Genomic DNA, 23,088 nt, shown 5'->3' with positions numbered 1-23,088 from the left:
GCTTAGGCAGAAGTGAGGACTGCAGATGCTGGAAACCAGAGTTTAGATCAGAGTGGTGCTGGAAAAGCACAGCAGGTCAGGCAGCATCCGAGGAGCAGGAAAATCGATGTTTCGGGCAAAAGGCCTTCCTCAGAATAGAGCCTGCTGCTTGTCTACTTTGGATTCCAGTGTCTGCAGGGTTTTGTTTAGTCTCTAACCAAGTGAATACAAGAGGGAACTGTGTTACATTGCTAATGTAATTGGCACCCAGCCCTCATCCCCCATACAGGATGGATAATGCCGAATCTACTGTAAATACAGACAGTGAAATAAACATAAAAATCATAAATGTGTCCAAATCTCCATCAGGGGTTTGAAGCTCAAGCTCTGTACAAACGCTCATTGTTTAAGTCAACATGACTTTACGAGGCCTGGTAAATAAATTAATAGCTCACATCTGCTCAGATTTCCCGTTCCTTGGAAAACGGTGTACATTTCTGCACCGGTTTGAGTGGTGAGTCGGGCCCTGCTTTCTGGGAATGGACAGTGTGTGGGTAGAGGGTGGGAGATGGCTAAGTGCTCCTTGTGGGACATATCTGCTCCCTTGGCCCCCTCACAGTCTATGTCCTGGGCAAGTCATCTGCCAATCTTCCCTTGACTTTTATAACAGGTACAACACAGGAAAACCCACATTGTCTGTGCAAACTTCCTGCAAGAGAACTTCAGTGAATCCCACTGTCCCCCCCAATCTTCTCCCGGGATACTGGAAATCCCACTTCCAATCCCCCCCTCCCCACCAGAACTCCATTTAAAATGTTACAGGGGGTTAGAAATGAGACCAGCAGATACCCTCCTGAATCCATTCAAAGAAAGACATTCATCTGCTTTATAGGTAGCCCTCCCTACAGGTTAAAATTAGATGAGGTGACTAAGTAACGTCTCAAAGTGTGTCTCATAACACTCAGGTGAAAGCATTTTGACATGTTTAACTACAAGGTGGTTATTTAATGTGAGTTGTTGCAATTTGTATGTCCCACACACAAAGCCATGTTGACTATCCCTAATCAGTCCTTGCCTTTCCAAATATATGTACGTCCTGTCCCTCCAGATTCCCTCCAGCAACTTGCCCACCACCGAGGTCAGGCTCACCGGTCTATAGTTCCCTGGCTTGTCCTTACCACCCTTCTTAAACAGTGGCACCATGTTTGCCAACCTCCAGTCTTCCGGCACCTCACCTGTGACTATCGATGATACAAATATCTCAGCAAGAGGCCCAGCAATCACTTCTCGACCTTCCCACAGAGTTCTCGGGTACACCAGATCAGGTCCTGGGGATTTATCCACTTTTATGTGTTTCAAGACATCCAGCACTTCCTCCGCTGTAACATGGACATTTTTCAAGATGTCACCATCTATTTCCCTACATTCTGTATTTTCCATACCCTTTTCCCCAGTAAACACTGATGCAAAATACTCGTTTTGGTATCTCCCCCATCTCCTGCAGTTCGACACAAAGGCTGCCTTGCTGATCTTTGAGGGGAAAGTGAGGACTGCAGATGCTGGAGATCAGAGCTGAAAATGTGTTGCTGGAAAAGCGCAGCAGGTCAGGCAGCGTCCAAGGGCTTATGCCCGAAACGTCGAATCTCCTGTTCCTTGGATGCTGCCTGACCTGCTGCGCTGATCTTTGAGAGGCCCTATTCTCTCCTTAGTTACCCTTTTGTAAAAACCCTTTGGATTCTCCTTAATTCTATTTGCCAAAGCTGTGACCTGTCCCCTTTTTGCCCTCCTGATTTCCCCCTGAGGTATAGTCCTCCTACCCCGTTGAAAGCTGTTTGCCTCAAACATTTCCTGGTGACTCAGGGACTGAACCAGTCTGTCTGGGCGAAACTTTTCTCCTCGGTCTCAGTAAACATCTTGTATTTCCAGGAGTTTGTTTTCCAGAAGTGAAAACATTGAGTTTGTCAAATCCATTTCTCATCTTGGACGTTGCATCAGGTCACCCAAGTCTCTCCATGAAGAACAAAAAGCAACCATTGGTTCAGAGATTCCCGCCCTTTCCCAGAGAAGTTCCCAATTGGAATGGGACACTCTGTACCTGGTTTTAATCTTTCATAACCCTGAGGCTCCTTGTCACATGGATGTTAAAGACCCCACGGTCCATATTTTGAAGGGAAGGGGAGTTGCCCAGCTGCCAAGTTGCTCTCAAAGAACTTTGCAAACACAGACAAGTGGATTGTTTATCTCACTTCTGTTTATGGCAGCTTGCTGTGCACAACTCGGTTGTTAAGTGACTACACTTCCGAGTGAAGTCCTTCCGAGGATGTAAAAAGCACTTGATAAATACTACTCAGATCTGTAATGTTTTATGGTTAGGAATTAGTTCTATTGCTTTATCGACACTTGCGTGATCGAAGGAGATGTGTAATGTTTTACACAGAATTGTTTCTGTTTTACAAAGTCACCTATCCCTGTGTGGTGGAACCTGGGGTTCTGTAAAAACTGAGCGAATTAACATTCTGTCTCACAATATCCCCTGGGTCTGGCTGATTACCTTCCTCTTTGTTTCTCTCGTTCCCTTTCCCCACGCCTTCCTCTGTCCTCCTGTCCATCCAACTCCCTTTCTTTCCATCTTTCTCTGTCTATCGATTTTTTTTATTTTTATAGACTCCTCTACAGTGTGGAAACAGGCCCTTCGGCCCAACAAGTCCATACTGACCCTCCAGAGGATATCTGACCCAAACCCATTCCCCTATCCTATTACTCACATTTAATCCTAAGGAACACATCCCTGGACACTATGGACATTTTAGCATGAACAATCCACCCTAACCTGCACATCTTTGGACTGTGGGAGGAAACCAGAGCATCCAGAGGAAACCCACGCAGACACTGGGAGAATGTGCAAACTCCACACAGACAGTTGCCCGAGGCTGGAATTGAACCCGGGTCCCTGGCGCTGTGAGGCAGCAGTGCTAACCCCTGAGCCACCGTGTCACTATCTCTACTATTTTGTCTCTCTCTCTCTCTCTCTCTCTCCCCCTGTCTCTCTCAGTTTGTCAGTCTTTCTTTCTCTCTCTCTCTGTCTTTTTCTTCTGCATTTCTCTCTCTCTCTGTTCATCTTTCCTTTCTCTGACTCTCAGATGGAGGTCAGGTTGTTCCCAGACCAGACACACTCCCAAGTATTCACAGATGTTCCCAACGCAGAGGAAATTTAGATTGGACTTCCTGCTGTGAGAGATGAAAGACAAACACTTTGTAATTCCCGAGATCGGGATGTTACACCCACATCAATGATCATGTGTGCTTTTTAATCAGCCTTAACTGTAATGAGAACACAAAGTATAGGGGCCTCCCTCAAACCTTCCCCCTCCCAGTGCACATCCCTGTCATGACAGCGTGTGTTTGCAAATGTGATCTTTCCGATCACACAAGATTCAAACAGCAACAGCTTACCCAGAGGCTATGGCTAATTACTGCTTGAGTTTAAACCAGCCACGGTCTAACCATTGTCTCATGTCTTGGTAAAAATATCTTTAATTACACATAAAAATTACAGAAAAGTTGTTTGTCTTTGTGTTTCAAAGTAAGAGGAACAGAGTGAATGTGTTGAAGATACTTTAGCAGTTCATCTGAGCCTATGTGTGATCTCCTCCAACCCCACCACCCTCCAAGATCTCAGTGACCTTCCAATTGTGACCCTCTGGAGCACCCTCACCCCCACCCCCACCCCACCCCCACCCCACCCCCCAACTTTAATGTGGCTCTCAGCTGCCCCTGATTGAGGGTTTCGGAGGATGGGATGTGGGGAGGTCTGGGATGGAGAGAGGGCGGTGGGTGCTGGTGGAAGGGGCTGAATTTTGTGTCGCTGTGATGGGGGAGTTTGGATCTTGGGGGGGGGGGGGGCATTTTGGGAGATTGGCAGTGACAGTTAGCAGGTGGATATTTAGTTGGAAGTAGATTTTCCATAGGGAGAGGGAAACACAAAATCAGTCATTTTGGGCGGGGGGGGGATGCCGATGAGTTTTTAGGGGGTGCGGGGGGGGGGGGTGAACTGAGTTTCTGAGGGGCAATGAATTTGTCTGGACTGGTAAGATGCAGAAGAAAGTGACCCATTTCGGAAGGTCTGGTGTTCCTCTGGAGGAGGGGTGTGGCTGGGGGTTGGAGAGTTGTGTTTATTTCAGAGCCAGGGTCTGTGTCTGTTTTGTAAGGAGCTGACGTGGGGGAAGGGGAGGGTTTCAGAGGTGGGTGGGTCACCTTGTGCTGAGGCGAAAGTGGGTACTGCAAATGCTGGAGATCAGAGTCAAGATTAGAGTGGTGCTGGAAAAGCACAGCAGGTCAGGCAGCATCCGAGGAGCAGGAGAATCAACGTTTCACATTGTGTCATTCGATGAGTCAACATTTTAAGTCTGGTCTCATTAACTGTCCTGCCAAAAAAACAGACAGAGTGGGACTCAGGATGGTGAGGGGGAGGTGTTTGGGGACAGGACATTCTGTTAATCTGACATTTCAGGCGAGACACCGTCTCCCTGGAGCAGAGACCAGGCTGAAATTAAAACAAATCCAGGCAATCTTCAAATCTGGGCAGGAACCCACAAACATTCCAGGAATGCTCAGTCTGCGCTGTCCAGTACAGACACCAACCCTCAGCGCCTCACTGTCCCACTGCCATTGCCCGTTACAGGGGGCACGGGGAAGGGGCTGAATTTCGTGTTGCCATGACGGTGGTGTTTGGAACTTGGGAATTGGGGAGTATTACTGGGAACATTCGCAATCAGCTTATCTGTAATTTCCACTTCTAAATGAAATAGGAGAGTTATTAATGTTTGTGCACCACATAAAACTAGATTCAGTGGTTAGCACTGCTGCCTCTCAGCGCCAGGGTCCTGGGTTCGATTCCAGCCTCGGGTGACTGCCTGTGTGGAGTTTGCACATTCTCCCCGTGTCTGCCTGGGTTTCCTCCGGGTGCTCCGGTTTCCACCCACAGTCCAAAGATGTGCAGGCTAGGGTGGATTGGCCATGCTATATTGCCCATAGTGTTCATGGATGTGCAGGTTAGGTGGGTTAGCCATGGGAAACGTGGGGTTACAGGGATAGGATTCAGGGATGGGTCTGCGTGGGATGCTCTTCAGAGGGTCAGTTCAGACTCGATGGGCTGAATGGCGTTTTTCCGCACTCTATGGATTCAATGGGCTGAATGCAGTCCTCACTTTCTCAGAATGCATTCTGCATTCAGGAATCTTCTGGGGAAACAGGAGCAGAAATTGCTGGAAAAACTCAGCAGGTCTGGCAGCATCTGTGGAGAGAAATCAGTGTTAACGTTTCAGGTGCAGTGACCCTTCCTCAGAACTTGGGAGTCTTATGGAAGTTTGTCGTGATGGCAATAGCACAAGGATTACTTGTGGGTATGGGGAAGGGGAGGGTGGTGATGTGTTGGGCGGGGGGAGGTGGGGGGTGGGTGGGCTGGGGAGGGGAGGGTGGGGATGGGGTGGAGAAGGAGGGGGTGGTGGGGAAGGAGGGGGAAGGGGATGGGAATGAGGTGGGGGTAGTGGGATGGGGATAGGGTGGGGAAGGTGGGGGTGGGGATAATGGGGTGGGGATAGGGTGGGGAAGGTGGGGGTGGTGGGGTGGAGAAGGGGAGGGTGGGGATGGGGTGGGGTGGTGGGGATGGGGATGGGGTGGGGATAGGGGTGAGGAAGGTGGGGGTGGTGGGGATGGAGATGGGGTGAGGAAGGTGGGGATGGTGGGGTGGGGATAGGGTAAGGAAGGTGAGGATGGGGGTGGGGATAGGGGTGAGGAAGGTGGGGATGGTGGGGATGGTGGGGTGGGGATAGGGTGAGGAAGGTGGGGATGGTGGTGAGGAAGGTGGTGGTGGGATGGGGTGGGGATAGGGGTGAGGAAAGTGGGGATGGTGGGGTGGGGATAGGGTGAGGAAGGTGGGGATGGGGTGAGGAAGGTGGTGGTGGGATGGGGTGGGGATGGGGTGGGGATAGGGGTGAGGAAGGTGGTGGTGGTGGGGATGGGGATGGGGTGAGGATAGGGTGGGGTTAGGGGTGAGGAAGGTGGGGGTGGTGGGGGGGTGGATGTGGGGAGGGTGGGGATAGGTTGGGATGGATGTGGATCCAGGAATGCTGATGTTTGGAGTGCAGTGGGGAGAGGGATAAAGGGAATATTAAGGTTTAGGACGATGGTATGTGGCCCAATCAGGTGGATTTTCAGATTAAGCAGAAGGTTCCTGCTGACAAAGGGTTAAATTACAGAGAGTTTTCAATGGACTGGTCTCCAGTCCAAAAAATCCGAGGCTGATGTAATGACAGGGTTTGGAATGATTATGAAGAAGTTGATGGGGGAAACAGAGCGAAGCGATTTCCTCTCGTGAGGAAGTCTTGATCTTTACAGCACAAACCAGGCCATTCCTCGCAAAACCAGGCAACAAACTCTGGGACTTTCCCCATACAGTTGTCTTATGCCCCAATATCGAGACATTAACTCAGAAGGGAAACAGACTCTCGGAGATTTAAATTAGCACAAACACCAGTTAGATCCTTTCCCCTCTGGATCCTTTGCCTTTTGTGAATCCACCAACACCACCCCCCCCCCCCATCGCTCCCCCCACTCCACCCCACCCCCTTGAACCCTGAATTGTTTATAAACGAACCAATTACAGACCAGAACGACCCAGCGGGGGAATTCTAACGATAACCGACACAACTCATTCTGAGCCATGATGTGGAGGTGCCGGTGTTGGGCCGGGGTGGACAAAGTTACAAATCACACAACCCCAGGTTATAGTCCAACAGGTTTAATTGGGCGCACTAGCTTTCGGGAGCGACGCTCCTTCACCAGGTGGTTGGAGCGACGTTCCAAAAGCTCGTGCTTCCTATTAAACCTGTTGGACTATAACCTGGGGTTGTGTGATTTGTAACTTTAATTTGAGCCACTAAGAGTCCCCATCGACAGCCAGTCACCCTCCCAGCCTGATTGTTATCAACTCCCTTTGTCCAACTATTCTCTGTGTTTGAACTCTAGCTCCACCCATCATGGTCTCCTTACCCCCTCCCCCATCCTAACTTCTTGCCCATGGGGTGGGGGAGCCCAGAACTAGAGGGCATAGGTTCAGGATGAGAGGGGAAAGATATAAAAGGGACCTAAGGGGCAACTTGCTCGCAGAGGGTGGTATGTGTATGGAATGAGAGGATGTGGTGGAGGCTGGTACAATAACAGCATCTAAAAGGCATCTGGATGGGTACATGAATAGGAAGGGTTTGGATGGCTACGGGCCGGGTGCTGGCAGATGGGACTAGATTAGGTTGGGATATCTGGTTACACCGAAGAGTCTGTTGCTATGGAGTACATCTCTCTGACTCTGTATAAACCGACCGTTTCCAAACTACCATCCATTCTGAGGAAGGGTGACCGGACCTGAACCATTAACTCCGGTTTCTCTCCATAGATGCTGCCAGACCTGCTGAGCTTTTCCAGCAATTTGTTTTTGTAACAAAATGGAAGACAAGGATACAGGGTCGTTCAGCTATGACCCGCGTTTAGTTAACGTGAATTCATTGTAACGCAATTGACGAATTGGGGACACTATTTCTAAAGCGCGAACTTTTAAAACGTGTGTTGGCTGTAACGCGATTAAATCACGAGCAGTTTAAGCGTTGGTTCTAAAGCGCGATTTCTCTACAACGCAGGGTTGCATAACAATGCAACCATCTGTTATAGAAGACCTTTGGATGCACCAACCCCTGCAGTGCCCACCATACTGAAAGACCTTGAAGTGAGCAATGGTGTACTTGCTCCCTCAGGGCACCTGGGCACTGACCTAGCCATGAAAGAGAGGCAGGCAGTTGGGAAATTCGATCCCTTCCACCTCCGCTTCCTCGGGCCCATTGGTGGACCCATGAGTGAATCCTGCAACCTGGGGACAGTGAGGTCTGCCGATGTTGGAGATCAGGGTTGAGAGTGTGTTGCTGGAAAAGCACAGCAGGTCAGGCAGCATCCGAGGAGCAGGAAAATCGACACATTCCTGATGAAGGGTCCAACCCGAAACGTCGAATTTCCTGCTCCCCGGATGCTGCCTGACCTGCTGTGCTTTTCCAGCACCACATTCTCAACCCTGAATCCTCCAACCTGCCTGTCCCTCTCGGTACCAGGTTCTGTGAAGTGCAAGCAAAGATAAAGTCAAAGAGTTTTTTCAATTAATTAAAGAGGGCTGCAAAATCCTGCACCCTATATAGACACTGTCAGTCGTGTCCACGTGAGCCAATGACTCATCTTACCTTCCAATTGTAAAGTTCTGCTCCCCACGTCGTCCAGCCCAGTTACCCAGGAGAACTTAGGTCTTTTATTTTCAAAATTAACTGCCATCAAATCACTGAATTAATTCGTTCAACCAATAACGGTCAGCCCTCGCTGCCCACCAGGAATAGTGTCACAGTAGAAAAAATCAAAAAGTTAGGAGTGATGGTGGGGACTGAATCAAGATGGAGTTGTGGGGGATGTAACACACCCAGCCCCTGCTGGGACCCACCTCTCTCGAAAGGCATTGAGAGTACTCGTGTTCCCTGTCCAAGGACATCCAGACAGGAGCCTCATCGTGGAAAAGAGGGAGAAGAACTCATTACATTGATGGGGATCCATGGGTTAGCAACTCCCACTGGGAAGGAGGTCCAAGGGATATCCCAGGGATCCCTGGCCAACATTCCTTTCTGAAACCACCACGGTGAGAGAGGAAAGTGAACCAGGAGAACTGACTGTTCATCTCATCGTGGGATCTTGCTGTGCAGGGATTGGTTGTTGAGTTTGGTGTTATTGCAGCAGTTGCTGCTTCTCTCCTGAGTCACTAAGCATGGAAACAAACCCTTCGGTCCAAAGCATCCAGGCCAGGTGGATATCTGAAACTAAGTCAATACATATGATAGGTCCAGAGACGTTGAATCTGATCGAACGTTCAGCATGCTGGAAGCCATTCGGCCCATCACACCTGCACTGAAAGAACGGTCCAATTAGTCCCCACTCCCCTGTCCTTTCCCCACACCAGTGTCGATATTTCCATCAAACATATTCCAATTCCAATGGTTCCCATTCAACTGCCTCCCACTGCCCCGTTCCCAGACCTTTCTCTCCATGATCTGAAATCTGCGTGCTGGCCCTGTTCAGTTTCTCTTTCTTAACCCCCCCCCCTTCCCCATCATGGTTTGACCAGCGCGGTTATTAATGGGCAGCAGTTGTCAGATCTGGGGCCAAGCACTCTCTCAAGTAGTTGGCTCCTCAGTCGAGATTCTTGTCACAACTCAGTGTAGGAGCTGTCGGAATTCTGCTTTTTTTTTACCTCTTAGAGATGTGTCAGGAGGAGTTCAGACTTGAAGCAAAACCAGAAGGCCGTTTCAGTGGGGGACTGGTTATTGGTGTTGCAAACAGGCCTTGGAGTGAGGTTCTATACACAAGTATCAGCCCGCACAGGGTCAGAGACTTCAGTTCCCTTCTTAGGAATTACCAGAATGTGGAGGTGCCAGTGTTGGACTGGGGGGGTCAAGGTCAGAGGTCACACATTCCAGGTTATAGTCCAACAGGTTCATTTGAAATCACAAGCTTTCAGAGCGCTGCCCCTTCATCAGGTGACATGGTTCATCAAGTGACAGCATTCCGTAAGCTTGTGATTCCAAATGAACCTTGTTGGACTACAACCTGGTGTTGTGTGACTTTGGACTTTGTCCAGAAGCAGTGGCCATGGGTGGGGCATATCAAAATATCGGGACATACATCTGAGCAGAGGCTGTTTCTAGGCAACAGTGGCTGAGTGTTCAGCAGTCTCCTGTCTGAGTCCATTCCAGAGTTTAAGGATCATAATACTGTCACTCCACTCCAAATGCGGCACTGAGGGAGTGCCACACTGTCAGAAGGTCAGTGCTGAGGGAGTGCCACACTGTCAGAAGGTCAGTGCTGAGGGAGTGCCACACTGTCGGAGGGTCAGTGCTGAGGGAGTGCCACACTGTCGGAGGGTCTGCACTGAGGGAGTGCCGCACTGTCAGAAGGTCAGTGCTGAGGGAGTGCGGCACTGTCGGAGGGTCAGTGCTGAGGGAGTGCCGAACTGTCGGAGGGTCAGTGCTGAGGGAGTGCCGCACTGTTGGAGGGTCTGCACTGAGGGAGTGCCGCACTGTCGGAGGGTCAATGCTGAGGGAGTGTCGGATGGTCAGTGCTGAGGGAGTGCCGCACTGTTGGAGGGTCAGCACTGAGGGAGTGCCGCACTGTTGGAGGGTCATTGCTGAGGGAGTGGGCATTGTCGGATGGTCAGCGCTGATGGAGTGGACACTGTTGGAGGGTCAGTGCTGGGGGAGTGCTGTACTGTTGGAGGGTCAGTGCTGAGGGAGTCTCGAAGGTTCAGTGCTGAGGGAGTGTCGGAGGGTCAGTGCTGAGGGAGCGCCGCACTACCGGAGGGTCAGTGCTGAGGGAGCGCCGTACTGTTGGACGGTCAGCGCTGAGGGAGTGCCGCACTGTCGGAGGGTCAGTACTGAGGGAGTGTTGGAGGGTCAGCGCTGAGGGAGTGTCGCACTGTCGGAGGGTCAGTGCTGAGGGAGTGTTGGAGAGTCAGCGCTGAGGGAGTGCCACACGGTCAGAGGGTCAGTGCTGAGGGAATGGGGACTATTGGAGGGTCAGCGCTGAGGGAGTGCTGTACTGTTGGAGGGTCAGTGCTGAGGGAGTGTCGAAGGGTCAGTGTTGAGGGAGTGCCGCACTGTCAGAGAGTCAGTGCTGAGGGAGTGGTCACTGTCACAGGGTCAGTGAGGAGGGAGTGAACACTGTTGGAGGGTCAGTGCTGAGGGAGTGTCGAAGGGTCAGTGCTGAGGGAGTGCCGCACTGTCGGCGAGTCAGTGCTGAGGGAGTGCCGCGCTGTCGGAGGGTCAGTGCTGAGGGAGCGGGCACGGTTGGAGGGTCAGTGCTGAGGGAGTGCCGCACTGTCGGAGGGTGGGCACTGCTGAGCACTGTATTAGCTGACCTAGAATTACTCCCAAGTCCAGGATTTTCACTCATTGAATCCCAACAGTGTGGAAGCAGGCCATTCAGCCCATTGTAACCACACTAACCCTCTCAAGAATATCCACCCAGACCCAAACTATCCCTGTAACCCTATATTTCCCATGGCTAATCCATCTAGCCACATCCCTGGACCCTATGGGCAGTTTAGCGTGGCCAATCCGCCCTAACCTGCACATCTTTGGACTGTGGGAGGAAACCAGAGCACCCCCCACACAGACACAGGGAGAATGTGCAAACTCCACACATCCTGAGGCCAGAATCGAACCTGGATCTCTGGCGCTGTGAGACAGTGGTGCTATGTAAAGCCTATATGAAGTCTTGAAAGGAGTTAGTGAAGCAGAGGGGTGATTTGTCTCCCCTGTTAGGTATGCTTCCTTTTATTGGTCAGAGTATTGAGTACAGGAGTTGGGAGGTCATGTTGCGGCTGTACAGGACATTGGTTAGGCCACTGTCGGAATATTGCGTGCAATTCTGGTCTCCTTCCTATCGGAAAGATGTTGTGAAACTTGAAAAGGTTCAGAAAAGACTTACAAGGATGTTGCCAGGGTTGGAGGATCTGAGCTACAGGGAGAGGCTGAACAGGCTGGGGCTGTTTTCCCTGGAGCGTCAGAGGCTGAGGCGTGACCTTATAGAGGTTTACAAAATTATGAGGGGCATGGATAGGATAAATAGACAAAGTCTTTTCTCTTGGGGTCGGGGAGTCCAGAACTAGAGGGCATAGGTTTAGGGTGAGAGGGGAAAGATATAAAAGAGACATAACGGGTAAAATTTTCACACAGAGGGTGGTGTGTGTATGGAATGAGCTGCCAGAGGATGTGGTGGAGGCTGGTACAATTGCAACATTTAAGAGGCATCTGGATGGGTATATGAATAGGAAGGGTTTGGAGGGATATGGGCCGGGTGCTGGCAGGTGGGACTAGATTGGGTTGGGATATCTGGTCGACATGGACGGGTTGGACCGAAGGGTCTGTTTCCGTGTTGGACATCTCTAGGACGAGAGATTTTTATTGAATTCACATTCCACTGTCTGCCATGATGGGATTTGAACCTGGATCCCTCGAACATTTCCTGGGTTTCTGAGCGAAGAGCCCAGCTGTAATCCCACGATGCCATCACCTCCCCTGTAACGTGCTGCAGGAAACACAATCACCACTTTGTTGACCAGGGCACTGCCTGGACTCTGGGGAAAGATTGGGGAGGCTGGATGGTCAGGATGGGGAGGGGACTAGAGAGAGGTGGAGAAGGTCACGAGGGATGTGGATAGGAAGGCACGTTTTCCATGAGTAAAAGATTTGTGGCCAGGAGTAGGGGGCCGGGAGGGAGTGCAGAGACTTGACTTCACTCACTGTGATGGGAGTGTGGAACTCACTGAAAGGGTGGTTAGGTCCGAAATCCTCCCAACATTGAGGCAGTGTTTGGACATTCCATATTCCATGTTTGACACTGCATTGCCATAGCCTCCAGGTCTATGAGCCAAGAGCTGGAAAATGGGAGTTGTATATTCAGATCTTTGTTGACCAGCACAGACTCAATGGAACAAATGGCCTTCCGTGCTGTAAGTGTCAATGTATCTACAGCAGGGTCTCCCACATGGAGAAATCTGATAATTAGACCTTAAGATAGCAGAGCAGAACCAGGCCATTCGGCCCATCATATCTGCTCCACCATTCAATCATGGCTGATATATTTCTCCATCCCATTCTCCTGCATTCTCCCTGTAACCCTGGATCCCCTTACTCATCAAGGACCGACCTATCTCTATCTTAAACACACTCACTGACTGCAGCAATAAGTCCCACAGATTCCCACCCTCCCCCCCCCCCCCCCGGCTGAAGAAATTCCTCCCCATCACAGTTCAAAAGGGCCGTCCCTTCACTCTGAGGCTGTGTCCCTCAGGTTCTAGTCTCTCCTGCTCATGGAAACATCTTCTCCATGTCCACTCTATCCAGGCCTCTCAGTATTCTGTGTGTTTCAATTGGATCCTCCCCCCCCAAATCTTTCTAAACTCCATCAGAGCTCTCAGCTGCTCCTCCCATGACAAACTCTTCATTCCCCAGGATCATTCTTGTAAGCCTCCTCTGGGCTCCCTCCTACACCAGCACTGTGTGTGAGAGAGGAGACAAAACATGTGGGGGAGAGAGACAGACTGAGAGAGTGTGGGAGAGACAGAGAGAGTGTGTTTGAAAGAGACTGAGAGAGAGAGTGTGTAAGAGAGAGAGAGAGACATAGTCCATGTGGGAGAGAGACAGAGAATGTGTGTGTGTCTGTGTGTGAGAGTGTGTGTCTGTGTCTGTGAGTGTGTGTGTGAGAGAGAGAGAGAGAGAGAAAGAGTCCACGTGGGGGAGAGAGAGTGTTTGTGTGTGTGTATGTGAGAGAGAGAGGAAGGGTCCATGTGGGAGAGACAGAGCATCTGTGGGAGAGAGAGAGAGCGAGAGTGTGTTTGTGCCTGTGTGCGTGAGAGAGAGTGTCTGTGTGGGAGAAAGCATGTCTGTGTTTGTGTGTGAAAGAGACAGAGACTGTCTGTGAGTGTGTGTGTGTGTTTGTGTCTATGTGTGAGTGTGTGTGTTTGTGTCTGTGTATGTGAGTGTGTGTGTCTGTGAGTGTGTGTCTGTGAGTGTGTGTGTTTGTGTCTGTGTGTGTGTGTTTGTGTCTGTGTATGTGAGTGTGTGTCTGTGAGTGTGTGTGTGTGTCTGTGAGTGAGTGTGTGTCTGTGAGTGTGTGTCTGTGAGTGTGTGTGTCTGTGTGAGTGTGTGTCTGTGAGTGTGTGTCTGTGAGTGTGTGTGTGTGTGTGTGTGTGTGTGTCTGTGAGTGTGTGTGTGTTGCGGGGGGGTTGCAGTGGGTTAGAGACGAAGGGTTGGTGTATAGGACAGGTCAACAGATTTTTCCTGTTTCCAGCTCCAACTATGAGCTGTCATCTCCTTCCTGTTGTATTTGAGCAGACTCTCACCCTGTCAGACCCCCCAGTGTGTTAGAGTGAGCCAGGAGGGCTGCGAGTCCTGTTTGTGGCCAGACCCTGTTGGAGGAGTGATGTAAAGAGGGGTCAGGGATCAGAGGGCACTCTCTCAGTGCCCACCCACTGTCATCTCCTCATCTCCACTTCCCCATCACAGTCCTCCAGCCCCCTCCCCCAATGGGATGTGTGCAGTGTAGACCCATTGTTACAGCACCAAAACAGGCCATTCAGCCCAGTGTGTTCCTGCCAGCATTTACGCTCCACACAAATGATGAGGCCATATGATGTTGGGAAAGAAACAGGCCGCTCGGCCCATCGGGTCTGCTCTGCCATTCCCTGTGGCTGGTCTGATGTTCTTTGAGTCCACTTTTCTGCCATTTTGCCCACAACCTCCTGGGATCCTCCTTCAGCTCCCTCGACAATCACATCCTTCCATTCCTTTCTCCCAGTCGGGTTTATCCAGCTTCCCCTTATAGCTTCTGCTGGCTTCTCCATTCAGCTGCACCCCATGGGACTGAGCTCCACACTCCCCCGGGGAATGCAACAACATGGGGTGGGGAACGAGGAGCTGGGGGTGGGAGGGGAGATGACAAGACCTTGGAGTGCAGGGTCATAGCTCCTTGAAAGTGGAGTCGCAGGTCGATAGGATAGTGAAGGCGGCGTTTGGTATGTTTTCCTTTATTGGTCAGAGTATTGAGTACAGGAGTTGGAAGGTCATGTTGCGGCTGTACAGGACATTGGTGAGGCCACTGTTGGAATATTGTGTGCAATTCTGGTCTCCTTCCTATCAGAAGGATATTGTGAAACTTGAAAGGGTTCAGAAAAGATTTACAAGGATGTTGCCAGGGTTGGAGGATTTGAGCTACAGGGAGAGGTTGAACAGGCTGGGGCTGTTTTCCCTGGAGCGTCGGAGGCTGAGGGGGTGACCTTATAGAGGTTTACAAAATTATGAGGGGCTTGGATAGGGTAAATAGACAAAGTCTTTTCCCTTGGGTTGGGGAGTCCAGATCTAGAGGGCATAGGTTTAGGGTGAGGGGGTAAGATATAAAAGAGACCTAAGGGGCAACATTTTCACACAGAGGGTGGTACATGTATGGAATGAACTGCCAGAGGAAGTGGTGGAGGCTGGTACAATTGCAACATTTAAAAGGCATCTGGATGGGTATATGAATAGGAAGGGTTTAGAGGGATATGGGCCGGGTGCTGGCAGGTGGGACTAGATTGGGTTGGGATATCTGGTCAGCATGGACGGGTTGGTCTGAAGGGTCTGTTTCTGTGCTCATTCCATACACAGACCACCCTCTGTGTGAAAAGGTTGCCCCTTTGGTCTCTTTTATATCTTTCTCCTCTCAGCCCTCAACCTATGGCCTCTAGTTCTGGACTCCCTCTCTCTTTCTCTCTCTCCCTCTGTCTCTCTTTCTCTCTCTCTCCCTCTGTCTCTCTTTCTCTCTCTCTCCCTCTTTCCCTCCCTCCCTCCCTCTCTCTCCCCCCCTCTCTCTCTCCCTCTCTCTCTCTTCCCCTCTCTCTCTCTCCCTCTCTTTCTCCCTCTCGCCCTCTCTCTCTCTCTCCCTCCCTCTCTCCCTCTCCCCCTCTCCCTCTCTCTCTCTCACCCCTCTCTCTCTCTCCCCCCTCCCTCTCCCCCGCCCCTCTCTCTTGCTCCCTCTCTCTTTCTCCCTCTCTCTCTCTCTCTCTCTCACCCCCTCCCTCTCTCCCTCTCCCCCTCTCCCTCTCCCCCTCTCTCTCTCTCACCCCTCTCTCTCTCTGCCCCTCTCCCCCTCCCCTCTCTCTTGCTCCCTCTCTCTTGCTCCCTCTCTCTTTCTCCCTCTCTCTTTCTTTCTCTCTCTCTCTCTCACTCTGCGCCTGCAGCCTGACCCACTGTGACCTGTAGTGTGTGTTGCTTCCAAATAGATGGAGAGGTGGACCATGCTTGAAGGGCCGAAAGGCCAACTCCTGTTCCATTTACCCTGGAACATCCTGAGCTTGAGAAAGGCTCCATGTAAATTCAGTTTTGGCCACTTCACATGAAGTGGCCTCAGGTTTTGTGGGACTTGTGGGTGCTGTTTGCTGTTCTGACATTGACAGCTAGGAGGTGCAAGAGAGCAACTCCACCTCCCAGCACCACCGCAGCCCGACCCCAATGTCAACTTTCCAAGGAGGCTAACCTCATGACTTGGAAATAGTAAAAGCCGTGAACTATCACAGACTGAGCAAGGCTACAGATAAAACCAGCCGGCATCAATCCAACCCCCCGCCCCCGCCCCGGGAGATAATTCAGTGATTCCACATGCAGAAAGGATTAAAGACAATGGAAAGTTCCAGACTCATTGCACTCACTTCATGTCCGAGTTACAATGGATGCAGAGAAACTGTGCAGCATGTTTGCTCAGTCTCTGTGTGTGTCTGTGTGTGTGTGTGCCTGTCTGTCTGTGTATGTGTGTGTGTGTGTGTGTGTGTGTCTGTCTGTCTGTCTGTGTGTGTGTGCCTGTCTGTGTGTGTCTGTGTCTGTGTGTGTGATTTTGTGTGTGTGTCTGCGTCTGTGTGTGTGTGTGTTTGTGTGTGTGTCTGTGTGTATGTGTGTGTGTGTCTGTGTGCGTGTGTGATTTTGTGTGTGTGTCTGTGTGTGTGTGTGTCTGTGTGTGTCTGTGTGTGTCTGTGTCTGTCTGTGCATGTGTGCCTGTCTGTGTGTGTGTGTCTGTGTGTGTGTCTGTCTGTATGTGTGTGCCTGTCTGTGTGTGTCTGTGTCTGTGTGTGTGATTTTGTGTGTGTGTGTGTGCGTCTGTGTGTGTGTGTTTGTGTGTGTGTGTGTCTGTGTGCGTGTGTTTGTGTGTGTGTCTGTGTGTATGTGTGTGTGTGTCTGTGTGTGTGTATGTGTATGTGTGTCTGTGTGTGTCTGTGTGCCAGGAAAGGTCACTGTTCAAATCTCAACAGAAACTGCCTGCTCTCAGACTCTTAACCAGAAAAGAAGCCAAACTCTCACTTTGTCCTGAATTTTCCGAACTGTCTGATAATCATCCCACGTTGTCTCAAAGGTCACTCCCTTGGGATAGCGACCAATATTTCAGAACTTATCCCAGGTTACTGTTGAACACTGCTTCATGTCATTGTTGCTGACTTCTTGTCAGTCTGAAGTTAGACGATACCAGGGTTACAGTCCAACAGGTTTATTTGAAATCACAAGCTTTCGGAGCACTGCCCCTTTGTCAGGTGAAGTGGTTCATCAAGCTCCGAAAGCTTGTGATTTCAAATAAACCTGTTGGACTGTAACCCTGGTATCGTCTGACTTCAGACTGACAAGAAGTCAGCAACAGTGACATGAAACAGTGTGACTGTGGTCACGTCCAATTCTGCCAAGGTCACTGTGATGTGCCAAGGAGACATTAAATCAGCTGATCCAAATCACCTTCAAATATGTAGGTTTTAAGAACAGAGGCCTTTTGGCACAGTGGTAGTGTGTCTACCTCTGAGCCAGGAGACCTGTGTTCAAGGGATTATCACTCAACTGGTATTATCACTCAACTAGAATCCGGTCATTCCTGATGAAGGGCTTATGCCTGAAACGTCGAATTTCCTATTCCTTGGATGCTGCCTGACCTGCTGTGCTTTAACCAGCAACACATTTTCAACTAGAATCCGGAGACCCCAGGTTTGAGTCTCTCCACGGCAGGTGGTGGGATTCAAATTCAATTACAAAATAATTTGGAATCTGTAGTTAAATGATGACCATGAAAACCTTTGCCAATTGTTGGGATCAACCCCACCTGGGTCACTGATACCATTCTTACAGGTGACCGCAGACCCCCAGCAATGTGGTTGACTCTAAATTGCCCTCTGGGTAATTAGGGACGGCCAATAAATGGTGGCCCAGCCAGTGACACCCACATCCTGTAAGCCCCACTGATGTGTGAATAACATTCCTGAGCAGGCTCTTTAGAAAATAGTTCAGTTTTAAGAAGCCGTTAGAATGAGGGGATGGAGGTGAACATCATATTGAATCATTCCATGATTGATTATGAGAGTCTGCTCACTGATCTATGCCCTCTGTGCTTGACTGGGTTAGGTCTGGGTGATGACTCAGAGGGGTTACTCAGAGCTGAGCTCAGCTCTGTTCCGAATGTGGACGTCTCGTGATTGAAGAGAGATTTCAAAGCCCTTGGAAATAAATTTGTTGCACGTGTAGGAAGGATTGTCATCGCTGCAGCGCTCTGAGGCAAATTAAACATAAACAGGCCTGAGAAATCGTAGAATCCCTACAGTGTGGCAACAGGCCCTTCGGCCCAACAAGTCCATACTGACCCTCCAAAAAGTGACCCATTCCCCAACCCTATTATTCTACATTTACTCCTAACTAACATCCACATCCCCAAACACTATGGGCTATTTAGCATGACCAATTCACTCTAACCTGCACATCTTTGGACTGTGGGAGGAAACTGGAGCACTTGGAGGAAACCCACGCAGACACGGGGAGAATGTGCAATCTCCACACAGACACCCGAGGTGGGAATCGAACCTGGGTCCCTGGCGCTGTAAGACAGCTAACCACTGAGCCACTGTCCCAAGATCAAGGTGAAGTAGCCTCTGTCTCAGCCAGGGTACAGTCTGTCCTGAAAAACCAAACCGTACCCCCACTGTGTTCGCATGACCCCTATCCTTCACCCCTCCCGCTCCCTCCCCAGACTGCTCTTAATGTTCAGCCCTCCCCCCACCCTCTCCCACCGGGCTAACAAGTCCAACACACTGCCCTAGCAATTAGCTGCCTTGCTCAGACTCCAGGGGAGGTGAGGGCACGGTAGCCAATGGGATGGTCGAGTCTGTAGTGAAGGCCGGAACTGGTGGTAGGTGGATTTCTGAGTGGATTGTGAGGCTGGAGGAGGAGGAGGAGGAGATTAGAGACACAGAGAGAGGTGGGGGGAGGGAAACAGGCATCCGTGGGGGGCGGGGGTGGGTATTTGAATGGGGGGGATTTGGATTTCAGATGCTCCAGTCAAAGCAGTAGCTCATTGCTCAGTGAAACTGGGACTTTGACCGGGTGGCCCTACTGCCTCACAGGGACTCGGGTTCAATTCCAGCCTCAGGCGACTGTCTGTGTGGAGTTTGTCCCCATGGCCTGTGGGGAGCTGCTCCGGGTTCCTCCCACTGTCCAAAGATTTGGGTGGGTTGGCCATGGGTAAATTGTCCAGGGGGATGTGTGGGTTGGCCATGGGAAATTGCCCCATAGTGCTCTGGGACGTGCAGGTCAGGAGAAATGTAGGGTAGGGGGTGGGTTGCTTTTGGGTGGGACTTGTTGGGCCGAAAGGCCTGTTTCCACGCTGTGGAGATTCGATGATAATAACTGAGCAGAGACCATTGTTACTCCTGGCATTTGGCAAACAGCTCCGAGGGAATTCTCACTTTCTCTCCATTGTTTCCCTCTCTCTGTCTGTCTCTCCCTGGCTCTAGGCAAGTCGTTTGAGATTACCTACATCCGGCTGAAGTTTCACACCAGCAGGCCTGAGAGCTTTGCTATCTACAAGAGGACCCATGAGGATGCCCCCTGGACTCCCTACCAGTATTACAGCGCCTCCTGTCAGCAGACATACGGCCAATCCACCGGGACCTTCCTGAGGGCAGGGGATGAGGAGCGGGTCCCGTTCTGCACTGACGAGTTCAGCGATATCTCCCCCCTGACAGGGGGGAACGTGGCTTTCTCCACCCTGGAGGGGAGGCCCAGTGCGTACAGCTTTGACTCCAGCCCTGTGCTGCAGGTAACTCCTTCCCCATACACCCCACCCCCTACCGCAGTACACCCCCACACGCCAGCTGGGTAAGTCATCAAAACGAGAAACCTGCAGACGCTGGAAATCCGAAACAAATACCGACATGGCTGGAGAAACCCGCAGGTCTGGCAGCCTCTGGGGAGAGGGAATCGAGCGTTAACGTTTCCACCGTGCTGACTGTCCCTGGGAAAGACCAACAAACCACTGAAGATGCTGGAGAGCAAAAACTAACAAAGACAGATTGCTGGAGAAACTCAGCAAGTCTGGCAGCTTCTGGGAAGAGAGAAACAGAGTTAACATTTTGGGTGTGAGGCAGGGTCACTGGACCTGAAATGGTCACTCTGCTTTCTCTGTGCACAGATGCTGCCAGACCTGCTGAGTTTCTCCAGCAGCTTCTGATATCAGCTGTGGTTCAGGGAGGTAGCTCTCCCTCGTCTCTGGTCCCCATGCCACGGGAGGGCACTGTACTGGGGGAGGGCTTTGTACTGGGCGAGGGCACTATACTGGGGAGGGCACTGCACTGGGGAGGGCACTATACTGGGGGAGGGCACTGCACTGGGGAGGGCACTATACTGGGGAGGGCACTATACTGGGGAGGGCACTGCACTGGGGAGGGCACTGTACTGGGGGAGGGCACTATACTGGGGAGGGCACTATACTGGGGGAGGGCACTGCATTGGGGAGGGCACTGCACTGGGGAGGGCACTATACTGAGGGAGGGCACCACTGGGCGAGGGCACTGTACTGGGTGAGGGCACTGCACTGGGTGAGGGCACTGCACTGGGGGAGGGCACTATACTGGGGAGGGCACCACTGGGCGAGGGCACTATACTGGGGAGGGCACTATACTGAGGGAGGGCACTGGGAGAGGGCACTGCACTGGGGGAGGGCACTGTACTGGGGGAGGGCACTGCACTAGGGAGGGCACTGGGGAGGGCACTGCACTAGGGAGGGCACTGGGGGAGGGCACTGCACTAGGGAGGGCACTGGGGGAGGGCACTGCACTGGGGGAGGGCACTGCACTGGGGGAGGGCACTGCACTGGGGAGAGCACTGGGTGAGGGCACTGCACTGGGGGAGAGCACTGCACTGGGGGAGGGCATTGGGCGAGGGCGTTGCACTGGGGGAGAGCACTGGGTAAGGGCACTAATGGAATGCCTTGACAGAGCTCTGTCGATGAGATGGGCCCCATCTGCCCATTGAGGCCCCATGCTGAAAATGTGTTGCTGGTTAAAGCACAGCAGGTCAGGCAGCATCCAAGGAGCAGGAAATTCAACGTTTCAGGCATAAGCCCTTCATCAGGAAGGGCTGATGAAGGGCTTATGCCCGAAACGTCGAATTTCCTGCTCCTTGGATGCTGCCTGACCTGCTGTGCTTTAACCAGCAACACATTTTCAGCTCTGATCTCCAGCATCTGCAGACCTCATTTTTTACACTACATTGAGGCCCCATGGTCACTATTTTGACGATGGACAAGTGATGTCTGTCCAATGTACTGGCAAATACTTTTCCCACTGTCAAAATCCCTCAGTCACCGATCACATTCCAGTCTGTGGGTGCTGCCCGGGCTCCAGTTTCCCATGTTATCACATTGATAACATTTATGAAGAGCTGCAGTAATTGTAAAGTGCTATGTGATGTCCTAAGGCTGTGAAAGGTGCTATAAAAATGCAAGTCCTTTATTTTCATTGGTTCTCATTAAATAAAGATGGACATCCCAGCAGGGGATTGGTGTGTTCACCATCTTAAACCTCAGTGTTGGCATCACTGCAGCACTCAGTCAGGTATGACACTGTTCACCTAGATACAGAGTAAAGCTCCTACACCAGAGAGCTGCCGTCCCGAACCGCTGCCGTCCCTGTGCTGTGGGTTGCCCCACAACGCCCTTAGGGAGGGAATTCCAGGATTCTGACCCAGCGACACTGAGGGATGGCGATATATTTCCAAGTCAGGATGGGGAGTGTCTCTGAGGGGGAGGTGCAGGGGGTGGTGTTCCCATGTATCTGCTACCCTTGTCCTTCTAGATGGAAGTGGGCGTGGGTTTGGAAGGTGCTGCCTGAGGATCTCTGGTGAATTTCTGCAGCGCATCTTGTAGATAGTACACACTGCTGTTACTGAGCGTCGGTGGGGGGAGGGAAGGGATGGTACACACTGCTGTTACTGAGCGTCGGTGGGGGGAGGGAGGGGATGGTACACACTGCTGTTACTGAGCGTCGGTGGGGGAGGGAGGGGATGGTACACACTGCTGTTACTGAGCGTCGGTGGGAGGGAGGGGATGGTACACACTGCTGTTACTGAGTGTCGGTGATGGAGGGAGGGGATGGTACACACTGCTGTTACTGAGCGTCGGTGGGGGGAGGGAGGGGATGGTACACACTGCTGTTACTGAGTGTCGGTGGGGGGAGGGAGGGGATGGTACACACTGCTGTTACTGAGTGTCGGTGGGGGGAGGGAGGGGATGGTACACACTGCTGTTACTGAGCGTCGGTGGGGGAGGGAGGGGATGGTACACACTGCTGTTACTGAGCGTCGGTGAGGGAGGGAGGGGATGGTACACACTGCTGTTACTGAGCGTCGGTGGGGGGAGGGAGGGGATGGTACACACTGCTGTTACTGAGTGTCGGTGGGGGGAGGGAGGGGATGGTACACACTGCTGTTACTGAGCGTCGGTGGGGGAGGGAGGGGATGGTACACACTGCTGTTACTGAGCGTCGGTGGGGGAGGGAGGGGATGGTACACACTGCTGTTACTGAGTGTCGGTGGGGGAGGGAGGGGATGGTACACACTGCTGTTACTGAGTGTCGGTGGGGGAGGGAGGGGATGGTACACACTGCTGTTACTGAGCGTCGGTGGGGGGAGGGAGGGGATGGTACACACTGCTGTTACTGAGCGTCGGTGGGGGAGGGAGGGGATGGTACACTGCTGTTACTGAGCGTCGGTGGGGGGAGGGAGGGGATGGTACACACTGCTGTTACTGAGTGTCGGTGGGGGAGGGAGGGGATGGTACACACTGCTGTTACTGAGTGTCGGTGGGGGAGGGAGGGGATGGTACACACTGCTGTTACTGAGCGTCGGTGGGGGGAGGGAGGGGATGGTACACACTGCTGTTACTGAGCGTCGGTGGGGGAGGGAGGGGATGGTACACACTGCTGTTACTGAGCGTCGGTGGGGGAGGGAGGGGATGGTACACACTGCTGTTACTGAGCGCCGGTGGGGGAGGGAGGGGATGGTACACACTGCTGTTACTGAGCGTCGGTGGGGGAGGGAGGGGATGGTACACACTGCTGTTACTGAGCGTCGGTGGGAGGGAGGGGATGGTACACACTGCTGTTACTGAGTGTCGGTGATGGAGGGAGGGGATGGTACA

General features: G+C 51.9%; 1 protein-coding gene across 1 annotated transcript in view; it reads left to right on the top strand.

The window, feature by feature from the left end:
- LOC132825932 (laminin subunit gamma-3-like) overlaps window positions 1–23,088 on the top strand; it is a 112,370-nt gene that overhangs the window by 11,007 nt on the left and 78,275 nt on the right. The window contains exon 2 of the mRNA XM_060841582.1: window positions 19,406–19,710. Within this exon, the coding sequence (XP_060697565.1) occupies window positions 19,406–19,710 (305 nt within the window). The remainder of the gene's footprint in view (window positions 1–19,405; window positions 19,711–23,088) is intronic.

The sequence above is a fragment of the Hemiscyllium ocellatum genome, chromosome 21 (genome assembly GCF_020745735.1).
Source record: "Hemiscyllium ocellatum isolate sHemOce1 chromosome 21, sHemOce1.pat.X.cur, whole genome shotgun sequence".
In the NCBI taxonomy this organism is placed as follows: Eukaryota; Metazoa; Chordata; class Chondrichthyes; order Orectolobiformes; family Hemiscylliidae; genus Hemiscyllium; species Hemiscyllium ocellatum.
Note: the sequence above shows the minus strand (reverse complement) of the source record. Positions and strands in the feature narration are given on the sequence as shown.